The sequence below is a fragment of the Scyliorhinus torazame genome, chromosome 14 (assembly GCF_047496885.1).
Source record: "Scyliorhinus torazame isolate Kashiwa2021f chromosome 14, sScyTor2.1, whole genome shotgun sequence".
In the NCBI taxonomy this organism is placed as follows: domain Eukaryota; kingdom Metazoa; phylum Chordata; class Chondrichthyes; order Carcharhiniformes; family Scyliorhinidae; genus Scyliorhinus; species Scyliorhinus torazame.
In genome coordinates this window covers 16175042-16201345 of record NC_092720.1, presented here as the reverse complement: position 1 = coordinate 16201345, position 26304 = coordinate 16175042, and the positions used below count along the sequence as shown (strand labels likewise).

The 26304-nt window shown below is 46.1% G+C and overlaps 1 protein-coding gene across 1 annotated transcript in view; it reads right to left on the bottom strand.

Annotated features, from left to right (window-relative positions):
• Positions 1 to 26304, bottom strand: part of eif2b5 (eukaryotic translation initiation factor 2B, subunit 5 epsilon) — a 93529-nt gene that overhangs the window by 29037 nt on the left and 38188 nt on the right. Inside the window, exons 4-10 of the mRNA XM_072473738.1 lie at positions 24756 to 24933; positions 21534 to 21614; positions 20414 to 20491; positions 16524 to 16836; positions 11414 to 11559; positions 3115 to 3250; positions 2288 to 2389 (exon numbers count right to left, since the gene is read on the bottom strand). Of these exons, the coding sequence (XP_072329839.1) occupies positions 2288 to 2389; positions 3115 to 3250; positions 11414 to 11559; positions 16524 to 16836; positions 20414 to 20491; positions 21534 to 21614; positions 24756 to 24933 (1034 nt within the window). The remainder of the gene's footprint in view (positions 1 to 2287; positions 2390 to 3114; positions 3251 to 11413; positions 11560 to 16523; positions 16837 to 20413; positions 20492 to 21533; positions 21615 to 24755; positions 24934 to 26304) is intronic.

Here is a 26304-nt window from a genome sequence, read left to right as displayed (position 1 = left end):
TGCAACTGTATGCGGAGTGTGCAACTGTATGCAGAGTGTGCAACTGTATGCAGAGTCAACTGTACGCAGTGTGCGCAACTGTACGCAGTGTGCAACTGTACGCAGAGTGTGCAACTGTACGCAGTGTGCAACTGTTCGCAGTGTGCAACTGTTCGCAGTGTGCAACTGTACGCAGTGTGTGCAACTGTACGCAGAGTGTGCAACTGTATGCAGAGTGTGCAACTGTATGCAGAGTGTGCAACTGTACGCAGTGTGCAGCTGTACGCAGAGTGTGCAACTGTACGCAGAATGTGCAACTGTACGCAGAGTGTGCAACTGTACGCAGAGTGTGCAACTGTACGCAGAGTGTGCAACTGTATGCAGTGTGTAACTGTACACAGAGTATGCAACTGTACGCAGAGTGTGCAACTGTACGCAGTGTGTGCAACTGTATGCAGTGTGTGCAACTGTACGCAGTGTGCAACTGTATGGTGTGCAACTGTGCGCAGAGTATGCAACTGTACGCAGAGTGTGCAACTGTACGCAGAGTGTGCAACTGTACGCAGTGTGCAACTGTACGCAGTGTGCAACTGTACGCAGTGTGCAACTGTACGCAGTGTGCAACTGTACGCAGAGTGTGCAACTGTACGCAGAGTATGCAACTGTACGCAGTGTGCAACTGTACGCAGAGTGTGCAACTGTACGCAGAGTGTGCAACTGTACGCAGAGTGTGCAACTGTATGCAGTGTGCAACTGTATGCAGTGTGCAACTGTACACAGAGTGTGCAACTGTACGCAGAGTGTGCAACTGTGCGCAGAGTATGCAACTGTACGCAGAGTGTGCAACTGTACGCAGAGTGTGCAACTGTACACAGAGTGTGCAACTGTACGCAGAGTGTGCAACTGTACGCAGAGTGTGCAACTGTACGCAGTGTGCAACTGGTTGCAGTGTGCAACTGTACGCAGAGTGTGCAACTGTACGCAGTGTGCAACTGGTTGCAGAATGTGCAACTGTACGCAGAGTGTGCAACTGTATGCAGAGTATGCAACTCTACGCAGAGTGTGCAACTGTACGCAGTGTGCAACTGTACGCAGTGTGCAACTGTACGCAGAGTGTGCAACTGTATGCAGAGTATGCAACTGTACGCAGAGTGTGCAACTGTACGCAGTGTGCAACTGTACGCAGTGTGCAACTGTACGCAGTGTGCAACTGTATGCAGAGTATGCAACTCTACGCAGTGTGCAACTGTACGCAGAGTGTGCAACTGTACGCAGAGTGTGCAACTGTACGCAGAGTGTGCAACTGTACGCAGAGTGTGCAACTGTACGCAGAGTGTGCAACTGTACACAGTGTGCAACTGTATGGTGTGCAACTGTGCGCAGAGTATGCAACTGTACGCAGTGTGCAACTGGTTGCAGTGTGCAACTGTACGCAGAGTGTGCAACTGTATGCAGAGTATGCAACTCTACGCAGAGTGTGCAACTGTACGCAGTGTGCAACTGTACGCAGTGTGCAACTGTACGCAGTGTGCAACTGTACGCAGTGTGCAACTGTACGCAGTGTGCAACTGTACGCAGAGTGTGCAACTGTACGCAGAGTATGCAACTGTACGCAGAGTGTGCAACTGTACGCAGTGTGCAACTGTACGCAGTGTGCAACTGTACGCAGTGTGCAACTGTATGCAGAGTATGCAACTCTACGCAGTGTGCAACTGTACGCAGTGTGCAACTGTACGCAGAGTGTGCAACTGTACGCAGAGTGTGCAACTGTACGCAGAGTGTGCAACTGTACACAGTGTGCAACTGTATGGTGTGCAACTGTGCGCAGAGTATGCAACTGTACGCAGAGTGTGCAACTGTACGCAGAGTGTGCAACTGTACGCAGTGTGCAACTGGTTGCAGTGTGCAACTGTACGCAGAGTGTGCAACTGTACGCAGAGTATGCAACTGTGCGCAGAGTGTGCAACTGTACGCAGAGTGTGCAACTGTACGCATAGTGTGCAACTGTACGCAGAGTATGCAACTGTACGCAGAGTGTGCAACTGTACGCAGAGTATGCAACTGTACGCAGAGTATGCAACTGTACGCAGAGTATGCAACTGTACGCAGAGTATGCAACTGCGGAATACTTTATCAGGGATGGACATAGAGCCAGACAATGAGTGGCTCAGATGCAATTGTGCGTCTTTCTGGCCAGCGGACAGATTGCAGCTCATGATGAAAAAGTGAATGGTTGTGGTTGATTTCTGTATAAAGTCAAGTGGGTTAGACTTGAAGTTTCCTGATCATTTCTCCTGAAAGCCCTTACCCCATATATCCTGCGCCAGCTCATCATCTTCACACTCGAGCTCAGTAGCGACCTTCCAGATGTATCCAATGCCCTGTGATCCCACTTCAGCCTGGTTGTAGCCTGTGCAACAACAGATGGAATGTGAGAAAGATAGGGTTGTCTCTATTTTACAGTGTGAATTTATTAACTTGCTAATCATGTATTTATCCAGCGGGGGCAGCGTGTGGGAATTGCCTCTTGGGAAAGGAGGGGGCAATGTTCCCGTTACAATTCTGTTGGTCAGGTGCAACAGCAAGCATACCTTTAAATTTCTTTGGTGCTTGCACCCATGCATTGTCTCGCATAAAACAAGGCCTGCATGGTACCTTTCCAGCTACTGCAGTGCCATGCGCCTGCAGCAACATGAGCACTGGCGTTGGGGGGGGGAGGGGGGGGAAAGAGAACCTCAACACCACTTTGATGATATGACTTCTCTTCACTGGCTAGTTAAAGAGCAGCAACAAGGCATTTTGCTGAATGATCCATCAAAGCCCTTTGGCAGCTCCAACATCAGCCAGGGTTATCTGAAAGTCAGCTGGACAGTGAACCATGTTTGGAATTTCCCCTCCATTGTATGGATCCCAACTCCAAAGTTCTAGATGCTGTTCTGACTGAGATCAGTAACCCTGGGTTCCGCATATGAGTCACATTGGAATCAAAACGTTAACTGTGTTTTTCTTTTTCTTTCCATAGATGCTGCCAGACTCGCTGGCCAGAATGGTGCCTGTGTGGGGCTTGAAACACACAACTTTCTGACTCAGAGACGAGATTGGGCCAGGCTGGTACTTTAAGCGTGACTGTCTCACCTTTCGCCTTTGCCTTTGAAGGTGTGTGGTTTGCTGCTGCGTCATCGCTGAACTCATCCTCATCTTCCTCTTCATCTGGCAAGTGCAAGGACACCACAGTGCCCTCTGGAAAGGTCACATTAGGCCCCACAACCACCTAGGAAAAGTGTGACCGCATCAATTCTAGTGCATCCACCATAGCTTCCCCCAAAAGACATAGCTGTTTCCTTTAGGTACTCAAACATTCTTGGAAATCTGCATCTTGGCTATTATTTCACTTGGTAACTTGAAAAAAAAAATTGCAATAAAACACATTACAATCTAAACAATCCTCAGAAGCTTCAAACAATAGGACATTTGACATAAGTCTGTGGATTGGCTGGATTATTCTTTGAAAGAGCTGACGCAGACTAGTGGGCCAATTGGCCTCCTGTGCCACAGTATTTTATTATTCCCTGGGGAACCAGCCACCACATGGGGTAGTTCAGGTGATTAGCACCGGTGCCGAAAGGGGGAGGTGCAGATATCTGCTTGTATTGGTAGTGCCGCTGTGGTATTGGGAAAGCTTCAGGCAACAGACTGAAAAAAAAACAACTCACAACTGCCACATGACTAAGAATCTGTGATGTTTGTGTCCTAACCAGACTAATGTATAGTGCTGAAACCTGAACTATATTTCTCAGAAACACGAGTGGGCAGCCCCATTCATCTCATACGTGCTATTCAGAAAGGTCCTTGCGATCCACTGGCAGCATAGTGCCCCCAACACAGAAACACTGTGACAAACAGAAAGTATCAACCATGGGCCCAGAGATGCTGGCTACAATGGCGAGGAGGGTTGTTAGAATGAAGAATGTTCACCAAAGTGAACGGTGCCAGCAGACCCATTCACTGAATCACTGAATCCCTACAGTGCAGGAGGCCATTCGGCCCACTGAGTCTGCACCGACCCTCTGAAAGACCCCCGCCCTATGCCTGCAACCCCACTTAAACCACACAATCCTGGACACTTAAGGGCAATTTAGCGTGACCAATCCACCTAACTTTCACATCTTTGGACTGTGGGAGGAAACCCATGCAGACACTGGGAGAACGTGCAAACTCCACACAGTCAACTAAGGCCGGAACTGAACTCGGGTCCCTGGCGCTGTGAGTCCGCAGTGCTAACCACTGTGCCGGCCATTTGGGAGGAGCATAAATAAGGGTTGGGCCAGTTGGCTCGTTTCTGTCCTGCAATTCTGCAACCCTCAGCATTTCAGAAGAGATGAGGCTAGTCAGCATTCTGCTGAGCTCTCTCTACCTGGCTGCATTATCCTGCATTGTTCACAGCCGCTGATAAGCCGACTGGGCAATTTCAGCACAGCCTGTTTCAAACACAAAATCAAGCTTTTTCTCTTTCCAGAATAAGCACGGCCTCATGAGAGTGGCAACGCCTACCGAGTGTTTCATTATGCACTGGATCACCCAGTGTAACTCAATGTCACGGGTCTTTCACAGGATCAGGATGCCAACAACTTTAGTGACTGTAATATTTGACTGGGACAGTATAGTGTCTCTGGATTGGCAAAACGTTTGCAAAGTTTTCCCTGCTCACGGCAAGAAAAGATCTCTTCAGACAATCTCTTTTTAAAAATCCATTAATTCCTGGGATTTGGGCATTGGTGATACAACAGGATTGTGGTGGCAATGTGACAGGACTACGAATCTAGAGGTCCAGACTAATTCTCTGGGGGCACAGGTTCAAATACCACCGTGGCATCTGATGGAAATTGAATTCACGAAATAAAAATCTGGAAAATAAAGCTATTCTCAGTAATGGTGGCCATGAAGTTATCACTGATTGTCATAAAGATCCATCTTGTTCACTTATGCTCCTTGAGGAAGGGAATCTGCCATACGTACTTGGTCTGGCCCAGATGTGACCCACAGTAATGTGGTTGAAAAGGCCAAGCAAACCATTCAGTTCAAGGGCAATTAGAGACGGGCAACATCCCATGAAATATATACTAGGGGCTGGTTTAGCTCACTGGGCTAAATCGCTGGCTATTAAAGCAGACCAAGGCAGGCCAGCAGCACGGTTCAATTCCCGTACCTGCCTCCCCGAACAGGCGCTGGAATGTGGTGACTAGGCCACCTTCACTGAAGCCTACTCGTGACAATAAGCGATTTTCATTTCATTTCATTTTCAAATAATACATTTTAAATAAATTATTGCCCAGCAATAATTTCCTCTCACAAGGGAGTGATGTGCCGCCTTTGCGAACCGATGCAGTGAGTGTGGTGAAAGTGAGGAAATGAACAGAAAGGCATGATGGGTAGTTAGGCCAAGTTAGGTGTAAAATCTTAATGTGCAGCCTGCAAGTGGGATTCAAGAGAGGAAGAAGGGGGATGGGCAGCCATTAGCACCGGTTCTTTGTGCAGTGGATGCTGGGTGAAAGGGGCCCCAGGGTCAGCTTATATGGCCAGGTCAAGGAATGTGAGAGAAAGACCTATGAGAATCTTGCATTTGTTACCGTTACCTTATTTGGTCGTGGGTATGTGAAGCTTGATGCTGAATCCATGTGTGTGAAACCAGATGCTGTGCTCGCTTTGTCTCACTCGCTCTGGAAGTTTCAAGAGGCATGTTGTCTCCTGCCTTTTTATCAGAGTGAGTGGAGCTTGTAAGCCATTTGAAATAAAATAAATCAATACCTACAATCCGTCTCAGGGTTTGAATGCGACCAGACTGAGGGCAGAAAGAACTCAATATCGTCAAAAGTAGCCCACTCAGAGCTGTTAGGGAGAGAGTCCAGGATTTTGACTCAATGGCAATGAAGCAATGGTGTGCGATCTGAAGGGGAACTTAGAAGGAGTGTTGCCAATCCTCCAGGATTGGCCAGGAGTCTCTAAGAATTGAAGACCTCCAGGACACTGCTGTGTGCAATCCTGGAGAAAAATCATAGCGACGTTAAAAAAAATTGTTCTTTTTTTCATTTTTCTCTAACCATTTCTCTTTACCAGATATAAAAATATTGAAATTGGAGGGAAAAAAAGGGTGTTTGGGCTACAGTCATACATCGTCCACTTGGGTAATGAGCCGGAACGCTTTCCAAGTAGTGTGAGAAAGCATTATGTCATAAGGATGGATGGCCGACTAATGGCAAGAATGTGGGGGTAAGACATGTGATGCAACCTCCAGGAAGGCACATAGTAAAAGGATGGTAAAAGAAGGATGGCCAATTAGGGACCAAAAAGAGGATCTAAACATCAAGGCAGGAGCCATGGCTGAGGTGTTAAAATTAATATTTTAAGTCTGTCTTTAGCCAGGAAGCAAATGCTATCTAGGCCTTGTTGACAGAGGAGGAAATTCTGTCGTTAGAGGGGTTCAAAATTGATATGGGGACATTGGATAAACTGCATGCTTAAAAGTCGACAAGGCACTGGACTGGGTAAGATCCGCCCAAGGATAATGAAGGAAGCCAGAGTGGAAATTGCAGGGGCGCTGGCCATAATCTTTCAATCTTCCCTAGACTCAAAGGACTTGAGAATTGCAAATGGTACGCCCGTGTCCAAAAAAGGTTGCAAGGATAAGCCCAACAATTACAGACCAGTCAGTTTAACTTTGGTGGTGGGAGATGCTTCTAGAAACAATTATTGGAGATAGAATTAATAGTCGCATGGCAATATGTGGATTGATTAGGAACAGCCAGCATTGATTTCTTCAAGAAAAATCGTGTTTCACTAACTTGGAATTTTGTGAGGAGGTAAGAGAAGGTTGATGAGGGTAATGCTGTTGATGTGGTACACATGCACTTTCAAAAGGCATTCGATATAGTGCCACACAACAGGCTTGGAAGAAAGGTTGTAGCTCATGGAATAAAAGGGACAGTAGCAATGTGAATACAAAGTTGGCCGAGTAATAGGAAACAGCGAGTAATGGTTAATGGATATTTTGTTGGCTAGGTGTGCAGTGGTATTCCCCAGGGTTCGGTATTGGGCCCCTTGCCTTTCCTGATATATATTAATGATCTAGATCTTGGTGCGCAGGGGACAATTCCAAAGTTTGCGGGTGATACTAAACTTGGAAGCACTGTAAACTGTTAGCAGGACAACACAGAACTTCAAAAGGACACAGACGAATTGGTGGAGTGGCAAGACAGGTGGTAGATGAAGTGTGAGGTGATTAATTTTGGTCGGAAGAACATGGAGAGACAGTAAAAATAAAGGGTACAATTCTAAAGGGGTTCAGGAGCAGAGGAACCAGAGTGTATATGTGCATAAGTCATTCAAGTGGCAGGAGAGGGCAGCTAATAAAACATGCAGCATCCTAGAATAAAAACTGAAAATACTAGATAAACCCAGCAGGCTTGGCAGCATCTGTGCAGAGAAACAGAGTTAATCTTTCGGATCGAAATTATCCTTCTACAGAACTGAAGCAAGGTAGAAATGTACAGAATATAGTGTTGGAAAGGGGGCAGAGGGGATGGGGTAAAGGAGATATGGACAAATTTGTCATGGGCATAAGACAAAGGGGAGCATTATCGGCAGATTAAGGGATGAAGAGTATTAATGGTGTCCAAAGGTGAGGTAGCAGAATGTGTTAATGAGAGCAACTGCGTAGCCAGAGAAGGTGTTTCTATTTCAGATTTCCAGCATCCGCAGTATTTTGCTTTTATTATACAGTAACCTGGGCTTTATTAATAGGGTCATAGAGTACAAGAGCAAGGAGGTTATGCTGAACACTAGGACACTAATTTGACCTCAGCTGGAATATTGTGCAGTTCTGGGTGTCACTATAGGAAGGATGTGACCACATTGGAGAAAGTGCGGAAGAGGTTCACAGGAATGGTTCCAGGTGTGAAAGTGTACAAACTCAGCAATAGCATGATGGGGAAAAATAGCCAACTTATGTAACCAAGTGTAAGACAGCTGTGTCAGCTAAGTGCCAAGATCAGACCCTGACAAACTAGACAAAGCTAAGAATCCACATAATTGTATTATCCACAGGCAGCAGGAATTGTAGAAAGAGCAAATGGGACCTTAAAAGAAAAATTATCTAAATTGACCGAAGAAACTGGATTAAATTGGCTAAAGATATTGCCTTTGGCACTGTTTCACATGAGGGTTACTCCACATTCGCGGTCCGGACTGTCAGCTGCAGAGATAGTCTACGGTCGGCCAATGAGGACTCCTTGGGATGCCCATGAAGAACCCCTAGAGGGAGTAGACCTCCACGTTATGGGAGATAAAATGCTGAGTTATTTGAAGCAATTAACATTTTCTTTGAAGTTTCTCCACTCGCAGGTAAAACAGGCCCATCTCCCAGCAACAGCCGGAACAAAGATCCCTCGATATCCAGTAGTCAAACCAGGAGACTACGTGCTGATAAAGAATTGGGACAGAGAGAAGTTAGGGCAACACTGGAGCGGCCCTTTTCAAGTATTGCTGACTACACCGACTGCCGTTAAACTCGAAGGACGTTCGAGTTGGGTACACCTATCGGATTGTAAGAAGATTGGCTCCAGCCCCAACGAGGACGCAGAATGAGGATCTTCATTATCACATTTGGAATATTTGGACTAATTGGTCTTAATGGCCATTCGACAGTAGGCGAACAAACTGACAAAGAGCTGTGTGCTAATCGCTTTCTATATATGTCATATATTTATGCTGACAGATTGAATGTAAGTAAGTTGGGTTTGTACCCATATCCCCATCCATTCCAAGGAGGGGCTACCTCTCCAATCACTCCCATTCCACTTAGCAGAAACAGTTGAGTGGATACTGCGTCAAAACCGAACACAGGGGTTCGGTGGAGATATGAAAATTTGGAGATCGGCTGGCTATGGGATGACTAGATTTTCAGCCTGGTATCAACCTGGATATCCCCATGTTTCGAATCCCCCTGCCCTTACCATCCCATCGAGCACTGCGCAAGGATCCCTATGTTTTAGTAAATCAGGAGAAGGACCATCAATGGGGCAGAGGAGGTGTAATCTTACAACCGAATGGCAGGGACCGATACCAAACCCTCCAACAAGGATATGTTTGTTCTTGATTGGTCCAGGGTGTGGAATAAAACATCAAATAGCTCATGGACGCATAATTCCCAGGTACCCTGGATGACAATGGCTGAGAATTTTACGGCCTATAACGGGACCTATTTCATATGTGGCACTAAAGCATACTCCTGGCTTCCCAGAAATTGGACAGGGTCCTGTTATCTAGGATATGTCGTACCCTGCATGCACCACCTACTCTCCCTTAAACAACACTCCTCACGAATCAGGAGGACCATTAGTAAAACCGAGGAGTTCTTTATGATCGCCTTTCCACAATACGGAACAGGCAAGGCAGCAAACAAACTGATCCTTATGGCCTCGGCATTGGAACAACTGTCGAACATAACAGCAGCAGAATCCAGGGCAACCGGACGGGCACTAGCCGAGGTCTCGGCTGAGCTGGTGGCTGTCCGGACTGTGGCATTACAAAATCGAATGGCTCTGGATTATCTGTTAGCCTCGCAGGGAGGAACGTTTGCCATTATAGGTCAGGAATGCTGTACTTATATCCCAGATGCCTCTGAAAATATTACCAACCTAGCTGACCATATAAGAAGACAGGCGGATCAACTTCAAGAAATTGGCCAAGAATTTCACAATTATAACCCACCAGGTTGGTTAGGTTGGCTGGGACACGGATTGTTCGATTGGATCTTTAAGGCCTTCATATTATTACTATTAGCAATAGGATTGCTTGGATGCTTGTGTCAATGTATTTACACCCGTCTCCTGAATATCCCTATTTGAACAAATTGAGTGGTTGTCCTGATGGGACAACAGGAGGGAATGTGAAAGTGTACAAACTCAGCAATAGCATGATGGGAAAAATAGCCAACTTATGTAACCAAGTGTAAGACAGCTGTGTCAGCTAAGTGCCAAGATCAGACCCTGACAAACTAGACAAAGCTAAGAATCCAAATAATTGTATCATACAAGGCCAGAAGAGGGAAAATAGTGCCTGACCTTAGTAAAACCTGATAACAAAGCCACGATCTAGGAATGTCCTAATAACACAACCTCATGACCTAGGTCCATCTGCGTCAAGGCATCATGAGGGCAGAGGTGAAAAACAAAATAGGACCACGTCTTAAATCCTCTAAAGACAAAATACTGCAAATAAGCCGAGTCAGGGTCTTTCCATGACAACATGTTTGATCAGAAGTTATGACTGTATTGACATTTTTGAACAAGGTCTGTTTTTGTAAAATGATACAGCTTTTGTATAAATATTGAACGTTTTCTCCATGTCTTTGCGAGCTTGAGAAAGAATGAGCAGGTTTACCTTAACAGCTCTCTCTCTCTCTAACCTGTAGCCATCTGCATGCAGACTTTGGTCAATAAAGACGGAGTTAGTTTTATCGAAACCAAGGTGTAAAGTTGTTTTTTTCACAGTCTTGAAGTAGGAAAATTTTTAAAAGACGACACAGGGATGAGAAACTTCAGTTCTGAGGATGGATTGGAGAGGTTGGGACTGCTCTCCTTGGAGAGGAGAAGGTCAAGAGGAGATTTGATAGAGATGTTCAAAATCCTGAGTGGACTGGACAGAGTAGACAGGGAGAAACTGTTCATGCTCGTCAAAGGATCAAGAACGAGAGGGCACAGATTTAAAGTGATTTGCGAAAGAAGCAAATGCGACGCGAGAAAAGCGTTGTCACAGTGAGTTGTTCGGGCCTGGAATGCACTGCCTGGAATTGTTGGGGAGGCAGGTTCAACTGAGGCTTTCAAGAGGTCACTTGATGATTGTTTGAATAGAAAAAACGTGTGGGGAAAAGACAGGGGAATGCCACCCTACGTCATCATGCTTGTTTGGAGAGCTGGTGCAGACATAATGGATCAAATAGTCTCCTTCTGCGCTGTGACAATTTTGTGATTATGTGAAAACATTTTATGTTACTTAGGTGTTAGTGTTCCCATGCACTTGTTGTCCCTGCTCGTTCGAGGGGTGAACATTGCGGGTTTCCATCACCCAACCTCAGTCAATTTATGCAGAGATAAGGGGTGAGAGATTGGAGGTTACAGTCAACAGTTCTGCTGTATGACAGGAACTGCAGTTAAAATCAAACATGTGAGTCACCCAGCGCCACGTCACCAACCAGCAGACCAAAATGCAAAGAGTCTGGGGAACCTGTCCTTTCGACTCATCAAGCTCTAATTCTCAGAGAAACAGGAAGTTTGAGAGCAGGAAGAATCTCAGCTGGACGGTGCCTACTTAAAGGTGCTTATGGGGAAATGCCTCAGGCAGCAAACAAGCTTTCTGCATTAGATGGAGTCGGACTTACGTTATATGCTAAAACGCAACGTTCTTTCAATATGACTCCGGGTTTAACCTCCACTTCGCTGCATACAACTGATCTGCAGATATCGACTCCATCTCCAATACAGACATTATCCCAGATGTAGGCCTGGTCCAGTTTCACATTGTCTCCTGGGGGGAGGGAGCGGGAAGAAAACAAAACACTCATTCATGATCAAGTGATACGTTAAAGTTGTTGACAAAGAGTCATTGGTTTCAAAACGTTAGCTCTTTTCTCTCTCTACAGACGCTGCCAGACCTGCTGAGATTTTCCAGCATTTTCTCTTTCATTAAAGTCTTTCCCAGGTTCTGATTTTCCCCTGAACTCCCAACAGGTATATCTCAGCCCCTGTTATAAATGCAGCTGCTAATTTGTGCATAGCAAGATGCCACAAACAGCAATATAATAGCCAGATAATCTTTTTCTTTTTTTAAAGTACCTTTGGTTGAGGGATAAACATTGTACAGGGTACCCAGGAGAACTCCCCCTACTCTGCAAAATAATGGCAGAGGATTTTTTTTTCAACAGTCTGGATTTCAGATTAAGGTCTTATTTGAAAGACGGTGCTTTCAACAGTTCTGGCCCCCCTCAGTAGTGGACAGGGTGGTGGGGGGGGGGGCGTTATCCTGTGTTAAGTGCTCAGTTCTAGGGTGAGATTTTAATCCACAGCCTTGAAGTTAGGGGTGGGTCTGCTACGCTGAGCTATGCTCGACACCAGAGTCATGTCAGACATTGTTTTTTAGCCATGGCCCTGGTATAAGATGTCACCCTCGCTGCATTACAACAGTCGATATTCTTCAAAAGTAGTTAATCGGCTGTGAAATGCCTTTCGGGCCGCTTTCATTTCAGATTTTCAGCTGTGGCTCTCTTGTCTGTGATGCAGGGCCCACTCCCTCCTGCCCACTCCCACTTGCCCACTCCCGCCTGCCCACTCCCTCCTGCCCACTCCCTCCTGCCCACCCCCGCCTGCCCACTCCCGCCTGCCCACTCCCTCCTGCCAGCCGCTCATTTTGCTCCTCCTGCCGTTCTCTGACACGGAGCGTTTTCTATAATTGTTGACCTCAGAGCTTGAAGTCTCAGATAATCTTCACGCTTCCCCAAATCCATAAACATCAAAATGAGGAAAGCACTTGTAAGCCTGCATTGATGCAGATGGGTTCTGACTGAGAGCACAATCTGCACATCTATCAGCCTTCTAGCCACCATTACCCATTCTGTTTTTCAAAAACACCCATGTCAAATGGGAAGTGCATTGAAGGAAAAAAGAAATAGAGGAAGCAGCGGACGATCAGGCCTGCATCCGCCCCGTCTTCCCCCATAGGTGGAGATGTTGAAGTCCAACCTGAACACATCAGAAGAAATATCTCTTTCTGAGAAATGAGCAAAGGTGCTTGCTCGATCGTTGTTACAATTCCTCCTGGAGGTGATACTGAAATTGTACCACACAACCCAGGCCATTCAGGAAGGAAACCTTTTCCAACAAAATTTCCCCCACAAAATGCGCCGGATGCTGGAGTTAATTTAAAATGTTCAAGATTGGGATCCGGGAGATGATCACATATGGAGAAATGGATTTCAGGTGCTGTGAATTAATACTCCATTAAACCACAGAATTCCGACAGTGCAGGAGGCCATTTGACCCTCTGAAAGAGCACCCTATCTAGGCCCATTCCCCCCGCCTATCCCCATAACCCCACTTAACCTGCACATCTTTAGACTGTGGGAGGAAACTGCGAGCATCTGGAGGAAACCCATGCAGAGATAGACTTAATAGTTGCATGGAGAACGTACAAACCTCACAGTCATCCAAAGCCGGGATTGAACCCGGGTCTCTGGTGCTGTGAGGCAGTAGCGCACCACCGAAGAACTCTAGCCCTAGAACTCTACAGCCCAGAAAGGGGCCTTTTGACCCACTGTGTCTGCACCTATCTATTCTAATTCCATGTTTCAGCACTTGATCCATAGTCTTGTCTGCTGTGATGTTTCAAGTGTTCATCTAAATGCTTCTTAAATGCGGAAAGGGTTCCCGCCTCTTGCACCCTTTCAGACAGCGAGTTCCAGATTCCCACCACCCTCTGGGTGAAACCCCCCCCCACCAAAAAACTTCCTGTCCCTTACCTTAAGTCTATGACCCTGGTTATTGATCCCTCCACGAAGGGGAAAAGTTTCTTCATTTCGATCCTATCTACATCCCTCATAATTTTGTGCATCTCAATCAGGTCCCCCCACAGCCTTCTCTGCTCTAAGGAAAACAACCCCAGCCTCTCTTCATAGCTGAAACGCTCCAGTCCAGGCAACACCCTGGTGAATCTCTTCTGCACCCTCTCTAGTGCAATCACATCCTTCCTAAAGTGTGGTGACTAGAACTGCACAAAGTTGCTGTGGCCTGACCAGCCTTTTATACAGCTCCATCATAATCTCCCTGCTTATATTCTATGCCTCAGCTAATAAAGCCCTATGTCTGCATGGGTTTCCTCCGGATGCTCCGGTTTCCTCCCACAAGTCCCAAAAGACGGGCTGTTAGGTGAATTGGACATTCGGAATTCTCCCTGTGTACCTGAGCAGGCGCTGGAATGTGGCGACTAGGGGCTTTTCAGAGGTAACTTCATTGCACTGTTAATGTAAGCCTACTTGTGACAATAAAGATCATTACTATAAAGGCAAGTATCCCAATATGCCTTCTTAAGCACCTTATCTACCTGTGCTGCTGCCTTCAGGGATCTTTGGACATGCTCCCCAAGGTCCCCCAGGTCCTCTGTACTTCCTAGCGTTCTGCTGTACATTGCGTATTTCCTCGCCTTGTTAATCCTCCCTGAACGCATCACCACACTTTTGAATGGCGGAACTGATTTGAGGGACTGAATAGACGACACGGTAGCACAGTGGTTAGCACTGTTGCTTCACAGCGCCAGGGACCCGGGTTTGATTCCCGGCTTGGGCTACTGTCGGTGCGGAGTCTGCACGTTCTCCCCGTGTCTGTGTGGGTTTCCTCCCACAAGTCCCAATAGACGTGCTGTTAGGCAATTTGGACATTCTGAATTCTCCCTCTGTGTATCCGGACAGGCGCCGGAATGTAGCGACTCGGGGCTTTTCATAGTAACTTCATTGCAGTGTTAATGTAAGCCTACTTGCGACACGAATAAAGATTATGTTTATTATGATCTCCCGCCTCTATGCATTTACTACACTGGTCAATGTCCATCATTAGATCCTACAAAAACATTTTCTAATCAGCAGCTGGCAGTTTGGTGATTTTAACTATTACGGCATCTGGTGAGTTTTCTCACTTTAACTGCCAGTTAATCCTAATGTTGAGTTCTTTCACTACACTGCCTGCAACCTCATGGCTACATTTGCTCACTATTGATGCCTATTTACACTGATGAGAGCCCTCGCTATGGTCCATTCACAATTCTGCTGCAAAGCTCATTACAACAATCTATTAGTGCCCCAGTGGAGGGTAAATGTCCAGATGGACTAGTTCCTTGGATTACCATTTATAATTTCAATTCATCATCTGTAACAGTTAACCAACACGAATACCTGTACATAAAGCTCTCATCACATGCAGGGAGATATGTTAGAATGCTTTACAATTGGAAAGACAGACTAGTGGACACCAAGAGTGGGATAGAGCAGCTAGGAAAGGTGAAGGGAGGAGGGTTTGAAATTATTTTTGAAAGTAGGGAGAGCTGGCAGGTTAGAGGGAGCTGGGCAAGAATTTCAGCAAGCAGGAGCTGAATAATTGGTGGAATAAGATACATCAGAGATGGGGCAAAAAGAGGTAGGGATGACGGGAAAGGTGCAGGAGTGTACGTCTGAGGAACAAAGCGAGTGGTGAGATGTTTTGTGTCTGAGGGGTGGAGGGAGATGGGGAAGAGAAGAAACGCAGGGCGAGATGAGCAGACAGAGTTGAGAGGTGATCGGGAAAAGTACAGCACTGGAGGAGTGTCGAGAGAAATGGGTAAGAGGCTCAGTGTTCCAGAGTACATAGAGATGTAAGGGGGATGCGATCTTTCAGCTATGATGAGGGAGGTCAAAAACAAGGACAAAAATTTTGAAATCGACTCATGGAAGAACCAACGGAGCTTGGAGGGATTAAGTGTGGATAGAAGCAGGAGTGATGCAAGTGTGGGACAAAGTGCAGGTAAAGTGAGGACTGAATAATGTATGGCATTGCGTGCCAGGGAAGATGGTGTTGATGGAAGATGGGACAGTGTTGATGAAGGTGTACATGAGGCATTTTGCATGAACGTGGAGTGTTAATGCAGTCGGACAGCTGGGCCGGTCTTGTTTAAACATATCATTGTAAAGATGATACTTGCTTACTACTGGCATTGGATGATGAGCGCGTGGATTAATGTGGGGCTCAAGCCCACAAATCGTGACCAAGAGTGGCCAACTGAGTCAAGCAGACACACAAGGAAACATGCAGCAGTTGGAAAGGTGAGGCCACACCTGAAGTAGTGTGTGCAGTTTTGGTCTCTTTACCGAAGGAAGGATATACCTGTCCTGGAGAGTGTGCAACAAAGGTTCACTAGACCAGTCCCAGGATGAGGGGATTGTTCTGAGGAGAGATCAAGTACACCAGGTCTATGGTGAGAAGATCTGTTTGAAACATGAAACTCTTAAGGGGCTTAGCAGGATAGAACTTGAGAAAAGGTTTGCCCTGGCTGGGGAAGAGAAGATGGGAACACAGTCTCAGAATAGGGGATTGGAAATTTAGGACTGAGATGAGGAGGAATGTCTTCACTCAACGGGTTGGGAATGTTTGGAATTCTCTGGCACAGGGAGCTGTGAATGCTCAGTCATTGAGTTTATTCGAGGCAGAGGTCGTTAAGATTTTTGGGGATTAAGGGATATGGGGATAGTGCAGGAAGGTGGAGTTGTCAACAGAAGACCAGCCATGATCTTGTTGAATGCTGGAAGATTCAAATGGTCCACTCTAGCTCCTATTTCTTATGTTCTTATTGCTACAGGAGGCCAGTCAGCAACCAACTCAATCATTAGATAAAGACATGTGTCTGGATAATCTGGTTCATTGGCACCAGTTGTGAATGAACATCCAACTGGTTACAATTGCAGAGTAACCCACCTATAACACAGTTGTGGCCAATGGCGCTGTTCGTTATGAAGCAGTTAGTCCCAATAACGGTGCTTCGGCCAATGACTACATTTTCTTCCATCACACTTCCCTGGCCCAAGCTGACCTCTGACCCTCGGTAAAGATTGTGCCGCAGGTGGACACTGAACCCTTTCTCGTCGTCCGTGAAGTTCATCTCCGGTGTCATGGGGTAGACCCAGCGACGGATAATATCCGAACACACCGCCTCATACATGAGCAGATTGGAGACCCGCACTCCATATTCGTCAGACGTCACATGCGCGTGAATTTGATTACCCAAGATCTAAAACACAAAAGGGTCAACATGTTTCAATGCCCAAGTCAGATCAGACTACAAGCTCCTTTGAAAAGGTTGGTGCAGAGTGATATTTTAAACTTAGCAAGTGACAGTGGGTCGAGTGTCATTGAAGCAGCAAACCAGATGTTGAGAGTTTAAATTCCATCAGTGTGAAATTCATTATCTCTGGTTATTTATAACATAAAACTAGAAAAATATATGATGGGCGGGGAAACAAAATAACGGCCTGCACTTCCTTGGAGAGGCAATCACCGGCAGATTGCCACTCTGGAGGACTTACCATTGTTGAAATTCCAAAGCCCCTGCCTCACCCGATCTTCATCCCTCAAACTGGGAGAAGCGAGCCCCCCGGCTGCATTGGCATGGAGTAACTGAAGCACAGAGTTGGAAGACACGCCCCTTTTTACAGCACTAGCTGCTGTAAAGCAAATGTTTAAAGGATAATTTAAAGGCAGCAATTAAGTTTGAAAGGGGAGTGTGGGCTGGGGGGTCAGACATTGGACGGAGAAGTCGGACTGAAGTTGGAGACACATTAGGGGGTGGAGGCGGAGTCGGAGCGGCGGGTAAGGCGACAAGGTGAAGGTATGGAGGGTTCAGACCTCAAAGGGTGGGGCCATTGTAGTCATTGGCCGAAGCACCGTTAATGGGACTAACTGCTTCATAACGAACAGCGTCATTGGCAGGGTCCAGACCGCTTGCTTTCATGCCGTTCTATTTGTGCTTGATTTTTAGATGTCACACAATTTCATTGGCTGTTGGAGGTTTAGAAGATCAAATGCAGAAACAGCTGCCTTTTCTTTATGAGTAATGCAGGAGAGATCTTAGTCGTGGCATGTGTGGTCCTCCGATAGACCAGTAAGAATTTGAGGCATTGGATAAGCGAACCTTGTTCTTTGGTTGTTTTCAAAGCATGTTCCATTAGTGGTAGGGTGATATGGTGCAGATGTAATGTGCTGAATGCCTTTTTCTCGTAGGGAGTTTCTGTGAGACCAAGTCCGTAACCAGCTGTTACGGAAATCCAAAGCAACCAAACACTTCTCCGAGCTTCTCATTGGTCTTCTTGGATGAGGTAGATGTCATCACAGCGACGTCTGGCCATTTGGTGAGAGTGTCAACGGTTACTAAAAACACGTGTCCTTAGAAAGGTGCTGAAAAATCCACATGCAAACTATGTCAAGCCTTTTCAGGTCACCTCCATGGATGCAGGGGTGCCAAGGAGGCAGGTTTCTTACCTTTGCACAGGAAGGACATGTTCTAGCCTTTTCTTCAATCTCACCAAATTCAGGCCATCAGAAATAATTCCTTGTTATTTCCTTCATGCGTACGACTTTGCAGTAGCTATAGAATCATTACAATGCAGATTGGAAGACTACGGTCTGAGACTCCATACGGACAAGGGAGAGTTTTTCCAATCCTCCGTTGAGCACCTGTGACATGTGATTGACACCACTGGCCTTCACAAATCTCCCAAGGTTAAGGCCATCATGTTTGCAGATGATATGAAACTCAAATGTCTTAAAACAAGGAGTAGGATAGGAACAGACTTCAGGAGGACACAGATTGGTAAATGGTCTGACACATGGCAGATTAAATTTAATGGAGAGATGGTGGACCGAGTAGTCTTTCTTGTAATTATTCATCCATGGGCTGAGAGCGTCACAGGCTAGGCCAGCAAACAATTGCCATCTCTAATTGCCCTGAGAAGGTGGAGGTGAACCACAGTATGCAAATTATCACAATGCTGTTAGGAAGAGAGTTTCAGGTTTTGACTCAGCGATACGGACATAGTTCCAAGTCAGGTTGGTGTGGAATTTCAAGGGGAACTTGCAGGTGGTGGTATTCCAATGCATCTGCTGCCTTTGGTTTCCGAGGCACTACAGGTTGCCTACTTGGGAGGTGCAAAGAAGCCTTGGTGAGTTGAAGTGCATCTTAGAGATGGTACACAATGCAGCCCGTATACCAGTGCTGGAGGGAGGATAGGTGGAAGGCGATGGAAGGGGTGGGAATCAAGTGGGCTGCTTTGTCCTGGATTATATCAATCTTCCTGAATGTTTTTGGAGCTGCACTCACCCAGGCAAGTGGAGAGTATTCCATCACACTCCTTGCAGATGGTGGAAAGGCTTTGGAGAGTCAGAAGGTGAGGTACATGCAGCAGAATTCTCAGCCCTTGACCTGCTTTTGCAGCCAGTTTTTATGGTCTAGTTAAGTTTCCAGTCAATGGTAACCCCCAGGATGGGGGTTTCAGCAATGGTGATGCCATTCAATATCAAGTGGAGATGGTTAAATTCTCACAAGCTGGTGGTTGTCATTCCCTGGCACTTGTCACTTGCCACTGACCAGCACGAGGCCTGAATGTTGTCCAGGTCTTGCGGCATGGAGGCACTGATTGCTCAGTATCTGAGGAGTTGTGAATGTTGTTGAGCATTATGCAATCATCAGTAAACACTCCCATTTCTAACCTTAGGATGGGGAGGTCATTGATGAAACAGCTAAGGGCGACACGGTAGCACATTGGTTAGCACTGTTGCTTCACAGCACCAGGGACCCGGATTCAATTCCTGGCTTGGGTCACTGTCTGTGTGGAGTCTGCACGATCTCCCCATGTCTGCGTAAGGTTCCTCCGGGTGCTCCGGTTTCCTCCCACTAGTCCCGAAATACATGCTCGTTCGGTGAATTGGACATTCTGAATTCTCCCTCAGTGTACCCGAACAGGCGCTGGAGTGTGGCGACTAGGGGATTTTCACAGTAACTTCATTGCAGTGTTACTGTGAGCCTACTTGTGACACCAATAAAGATTGTGAATATTGTTAAAGATGGTTAGGCCTAGGACATTACCGTAAGGAACTCCAGCAATGATGTCCCAGGACTGAGATGATTGGCTTTCAACAACCACATCTATCTTCTTTTGTATTAGACGTGATACCAGTCACTGGGGAATTCCTCCTCCCCTTCCCAATTTTCATTGACTTCCGATTTGATAGGACTCCTTGATACAAGTCAAATGCTGCCTTGGTGTCAAGAGCATCTCTCTGACCGTCCCTCTGGATTTCAGCTCATTCGCCCATGTTTGGACCAAGGCTGTAGTTAAATCAGAAGCTGAATGACGCTAGAGAAACCCAAACTCAGCATTGATGTGCAAGTGCCGCCTGATAGCACTATCAATGACACTTTCCATCACTTTGCTGATAATCAAGAGTAGACAGATAATGGCCAAATTGGATTTGTCCTGCTTTTTGTGGACAGGAAATGCCTGGGCAATTTTCCACCTTGCTAGGTGGCTTTATCATTCTAAAGTTCGATAATTGCCACCCACCAACCTACACTTGCGAGGAGGCTTCACGGAACATGTGTGCTGCACTGGGGGGGGGGGGGGGGGGGGGGGGGGGGGGGGGGGGATGAGAGGGCATACAACCTTAGAATAGAGTTACAATGTCTAAAGCCCGCCTTCCCAGGAGAGGACAGAAAGACTAGAGTTGGATTCACACCATATTAAAGGAAGGAGAGGAAATCTGCGGGCTACTTTTTAACTTAAATAAAGCAAAGTATCAAATTGAAAACCCACCTCCTCATTAACAAGAATCCCACGTACAAAGTCGTCCCTGGTTTGGTAGTCAAAGTTATCAGTAAACAGCTCTGCGACCTGGAAAGGAAATTAAACATTAGAGATGACGGAGATACTTCCCGTGGCTGAATTAAAAACTCCAAGCTTGTTGGAAAATCACAGGAAGCCCTTCAACGTCCAGGAGGTTAGCGATTTCAACACAGAATCCCCCTCATTCTTTAAAGCCATGTCTCAAACTGAAACACTGATCCTCTTTCAAACATTGATGGACCTGATACAAAATTTCTATTTCAGCTTTCCTACCGTTCATTTTTGTTTTTTTTTACATCAGCGTTATCTTAAATTCTACGCATCTATTTCACAGTGGATAGGTTTGACGAGCTGGCATCGCAAATAAAAGACTAAAAGCAATTTGGCGTCCCCACCCTCGTGAACAGAGCTCCCCAGGTTTCTAGGGTTCAGTTACAAAAATGAACGACTATACTTCACAAGTAACCGGTTGCACGGTGCTTTTTGCAACACCCCAAGGTCACAAAAGGTTCTATTTACCAGGACCGAGAGTTACCAACTTTCAGGAAAGACTTGTCTCTAGGCAAGGGAAGGCTGAGGGGTGACCTGTTGGGGATCTTTAAAATTATGAAGAGGCTGAAAGGGTAGATGTAGAGACGACGTGTCTACTTGTGAAGAAATCCAAAATTTAGGGGTCAAAGGTACAAGAGAGTCACTGATAAATCCAATAATGTTCAGGAGAAACCTCCTTATTCAGACAGCGGCTAGAATGCAGAACATGTTACCACAAGGAGCCGTTGAGGTGAATAGTGCAGATGCATTTGAACAGGAGCTAGATAAACACATGAGGGAGAAGGGGATAGAAAGAAATGTGGAGAAGGTGAGATGAAGTAAGGCTGGATGAGGCTTTGTGAAGCATTAAAACACCAACATGAACCAGCTGAATGGCCTGTCCCTGTGCTGGAAATACGGTGCAATATAAATGCCAGTCTTTCATTCTACTTCAATCAGCTCAATGTGCACAAGTATCAGAGCCACCGTCAAGCGGATACCGCCTGCCCAAAACCTTTCTCTCCCCGTCAAATAATTAGGACGCATCATCTTCACTCACCTGCGGTGAACAGATGCTAATGTGACAGTCGAGAAGATCATATCGGATTTCAATCTCATCCCTGTTACTCTGGAACATGGGCTAGGGAAAAGAAGACAAGAGCAACATTTAGGCGAAAAGATTTCTGCTAGTTTAAAAGGCGAGAGGCCAGCATAGTCCTTTTTAGCTCTGTTGCCTCACCATGAGCGTTAGCATCAACAATTAATGGGGAACAAAAATTGCTGAGAACTTGGATTTCAACTTTTATTGGCAACATCATCTCTACTCTACTCCACCACGTGACCCACAAAAATGATAATTCAAACATTCTGAAGGTAAAGATCAGCAATTTTGTGAATAAGATTTTAGTGAAGTGCAATAGTGGGTGTGCAGTAAAATTATTATGGCAAATGTTATGGATTTACTCAGGAAAGAACTTCCCAACCCAAGTTAACGCTTTTAAAATCATGTCGGAATAATTGATCTCCATGCCCAAATTCTGGATTACGAGCTCCCAGCGTATGAATTTAATTTCTGTCCCTCCAAACGTGAACATATAAGAACACATACCACTGGAGTGCAGTGCTGGAGAGGGTTACACCTGGAATACTGTGAACAGTATTGGTCCCCTTATCTAAGAGAAGATAGACTGGCATTGGAGGCAGTCTACAGAAGGTTCACTGGATTGATTCCGGGTACGGAGGGATTTTTTTTTTTTAATGAGGGGTTGAGTAGGTTGGGCCTTTACTCATTGGAGTTAGAAGAATAAGGGGCGACCTCATTGAGACATATCAGATTCTCAGGGGGCTTGACAGGGTTGATGCTGAGAGGATGTTTCCTCTTGTGGGAGAGTCTAGGACCAGAAGGCATAATCAGAGCATGGGGGTCTCCATTTAAGATAGAGATGAGTAGAATTTCTTCTCTGAGAGGGGAGTAAATCTGTGAAATTCTTTTGCTCAAGAGGGCTGTATAGGCGGAGTTCATTAGGTACGTTCAAGGCTGAGATAGACAGATTTTTAATCAGTAAGGGAATCAAAGCTTATGGGGAAAGTGGAGTTGAGGATATCGTATCAGATCAAACTTGACGGGCCGAGTGGCCTATGTCTGCTCCTCCGTTTTATGCCACTGTACGCAAGAACAAATGAACAGGAACATTTAATCCCTTGAGCTTGTTCTAGCGTACACTGACATGGCCAGTCCAGGACCTAACTGCCGTTGCCCCACGTCCCTTAATATCTCTGCCAAACAAAGGTCTATCAATCTCAAATTTAAAATGAATAATTGACCTTGTGCCAATCACCGTTTGCGGTCAAGAGTCCCAAACTCCTTGCACCCTTTACCTGAAGTATTTCTTAATTCACTTCTCAAAGACCTGGCTCTCATTTTTAATTTACATCCCTGGTAGGGCAGCCAAACCAGCAGAAATAGTTTATTTATCCTATCAGTTCTTCTTAGTATCTTCAAAACTTTGAACAAAGCATACCTAATCTTCTAAATTCTAGAAACTTGTCATCTCTCCTTGTAATGTAACCTTTGTTGTCCAGCTATTATATTGATAAATCTATGCTGAACTCCATTCAAAGCTAATATATTATTTGTAAATAGTGGAGTACAGGACTGAATAGAGTACTCCAGGTGTGTTCCAACCAGGGCTCTGTATAGCTGTAGCATAGCTTCTAGCATAGCTCAGCAAGGGTGCGGTTCTGGTGGGCACAGGTCATTCACTGCACAATACTGGGGAACAGGTCTGTCAGGAGTTCAAAAAGATGGAAAGACCACTGCAGTCCATCTGCTGGTCCCAAATCTGAGAAATACGTTAACCAGCACGTACACTATCCAGGCTATTTATACAATCACAGGCCTGTGTCCCAGTGTTGCACAGTGACAGGTCTGTGTCCCAGTGTTGTACAGTGACAGGCCTGTGTCCCAGTGTTGCAAAGTGACAGGCCTGTGTCCCAGTGTTGCAGTGACAGGCCTGTGTCCCAGTGTTGCACAGTGACAGGCCTGTGTCCCAGTGTTGCAGTGACAGGCATGTGTCCCAGTGTTGCACAGTGACAGGCCTGCGTCCCAGTGACGGGCCTGTGTCCCAGTGTTGCAAAGTGACAGGCCTGCGTCCCAGTGACGGGTATGTGTCCCAATGTTGCACAGTGACAGGCCTGCGTCCCAGTGACGGGCCTGTGTCCCAGTGTTGCAGTGACAGGCCTGTGTCCCAGTGTTGCACAGTGACAGGCCTGTGTCCCAGTGTTGCAGTGACAGGCCTGCGTCCCAGTGACGGGCCTGTGTCCCAGTGTTGCAGTGATAGGCCTGTGTCCCAGTGTTGCAGTGACAGGCCTGCGTCCCAGTGACGGGCCTGTGTCCCAGTGTTGCACAGTGACAGGCCTGTGTCCCAGTGTTGTACAGTGACAGGCCTTGTGTCCCAGTGTTTTACAGTGACAGGCTTGTGTTTCAGTGTTGTACAACGACAGGCCTGTGTCCCAGTGTTGTAGTGACAGACCTTGTGTCCCAGTGTTTTACAGTGACAGGCTTGTGTCTCAGTGTTGTACAGTGACAGGCCTGTGTCCCAGTGTTACAGTGACAGGCCTGTGTCTCAGTGTTGTACAGTGACAGGCCTGTGTCCCAGTGTTGTACAGTGACAGACCTTGTGTCCCAGTGTTTTACAGTAACAGGCTTGTGTCTCAGTGTTGTACAATGACAGGCCTGTGTCTCAGTGTTGTACAGTGCCTGACCCACTTTCCAGTGCCTATTGCCATCTATATTAGCCAAATGGTGCTAACCATTTGACATTATTATAGACGTCAATGACAAAGATAGTTTAATGTGCATTAAGCATGCTCGCCATTTCATGTAGCTCCGTTAAGTACTTAGCCATCTCTAAAAACTCAATTGAGTTCAGACACCCTGAAGTCTTCAGGTTGCATCAATCAGCTGCCTGAAGTCTGAGCCTTCCGACTTCCTCCCCAGTTGTTAACAGTGCATGCAGCTGCTTGAACCTGCTTGAAGTCTCCAATAGCTGCTCACGCTGTGCCCAATGCAAAGGAAGAAAATACACCAAGTTGCATGGGCCAGCTTGTCAGTTTTCCATGCAGTCAGAAGGTTGAGATACTGGGCAGCTTTGGAAGTTATATCATCCACAACGTCTTGAGAAAACTGTGCTCATGACAGGCTGTGGGGACTGAGGTACATACAGTAATATTCCAGCGAGAAGGGAGTAATTCAGGGTTATTCCAGTACAATGAAACGCACCATGGGAAATCGGAATTTCTTCAGTTCATGAGTTTTCTGATAGTGCAGCACTCGGCTTGTTTTGCTGTCGATGGCTGCGATAACGTCGTCCTCTTGGCACCTCGTCCTGTGACCCGGTGAAGACGCTTTAAAAATCATCGTCATGACAGACACATTCTTCTCCATCTTCCGCCGTGTCCTACAAAACATGAGGCGCAAGGAACAGCAGGTGATAAAGAGCTACAAGAATGGTTTGACATTCCCATGAATTCCACTTCCATGGGGTTGGGATATCAGACTTAACAAGAATGTTACAAATCCGAGCCGGTCTTAGTTTATTTCTCAGGTGTAAACATGCTAATCAGTGGTCTAAATGTCTTGCCTTTGTTTTAAATCCCCAATATTTAAATGTAGCTCATTTTGAAATTTTTATTGTGGGGGGAGAAAAAAAATCAAAGATCCTGAACCATGACAAAGTGGCTGTGACAACGTTACAGCATCAGACACAAGGAACGTTGCCAACGCTTACTGACACACAAGAGGCTGCATCGATGCCGTCCTTTGCAAAAATTGCTGCAACTCAGAAAGGTTGGCACCAGGAACTAAATGTCTTGCGTCGGCAATAACTTTCTAATTTCTGGCCTCTTCCCAAAGTGGGGAGCTCCAACAGCAACCACCAATCTGCAGAAAATTCCCTCAGCAATTAGCTTCAAATTGACCTTGAGGCTTGTCTACTTAAACCCTTTCCTTGTGGGAAATACCCGAGCTGTCGTTTTAAACGGGCAGGTCAAGGCCAAGTTAAACATCGCCTTATCTCAGCAAGCAGACAGCTCACCAGTGCCCACAATCCAGCCACACCGTGCGTCATCAGCTAATTAACAAAGGAGAAGCCCGTCACTGCAGCAGCTGTGAAGTGCATGCAACCTGCTCTCACCTTTTCTCAATGGAATATTTCAACAACTTTCCGCTCATTCTAATTCCCTGTTCCATATACACTTGGCAACGTACAGTGTTGACGGTTTACTAAACTATCACAGGAGCAGTTAACTTCAATTCTGACCGGTACACAGTGGGTTTTCTTTAATGACAACGGTCATCATTAGACTCTGGGTTTGGAGGAAAGGAGGTGCGTTTCTCAGACTGACTTCTGAAAGCTTCTCTCCAAGGACTTTGTGCATAAATCTGTAAGCCACTCAGTGTGAACTTTATTAGTAAGTGGCATTTGACCTGTATGAGGATTCTGCTTACCTGAAATTTTGGAAGTAGATGAGGAAGTCAGCTCAAAGACCATTTTTTATTTAAGAACTGTTCCAACTGTGAATTGAAAAGCTGTTTTTTCCCCTTGGATGTTAATGGGGTTAACCCTGTGTTAATAATAATTTTTTGTTTTAATGCAAAAAAAAAAAAAAAAAAATCACTATTTTTCAGTGAAATCACTCCTGGGGTGAAGTATCCTTTCCTCAAAGTTTACAGTGAAAGATTGTTGGGGTTTCTCGTCCCGTTTCCTGATATAAATAGGGGGTCTGGCCTGGTACCGTAACGCCTTTTACAGCCAATGAAGTACTTTTGA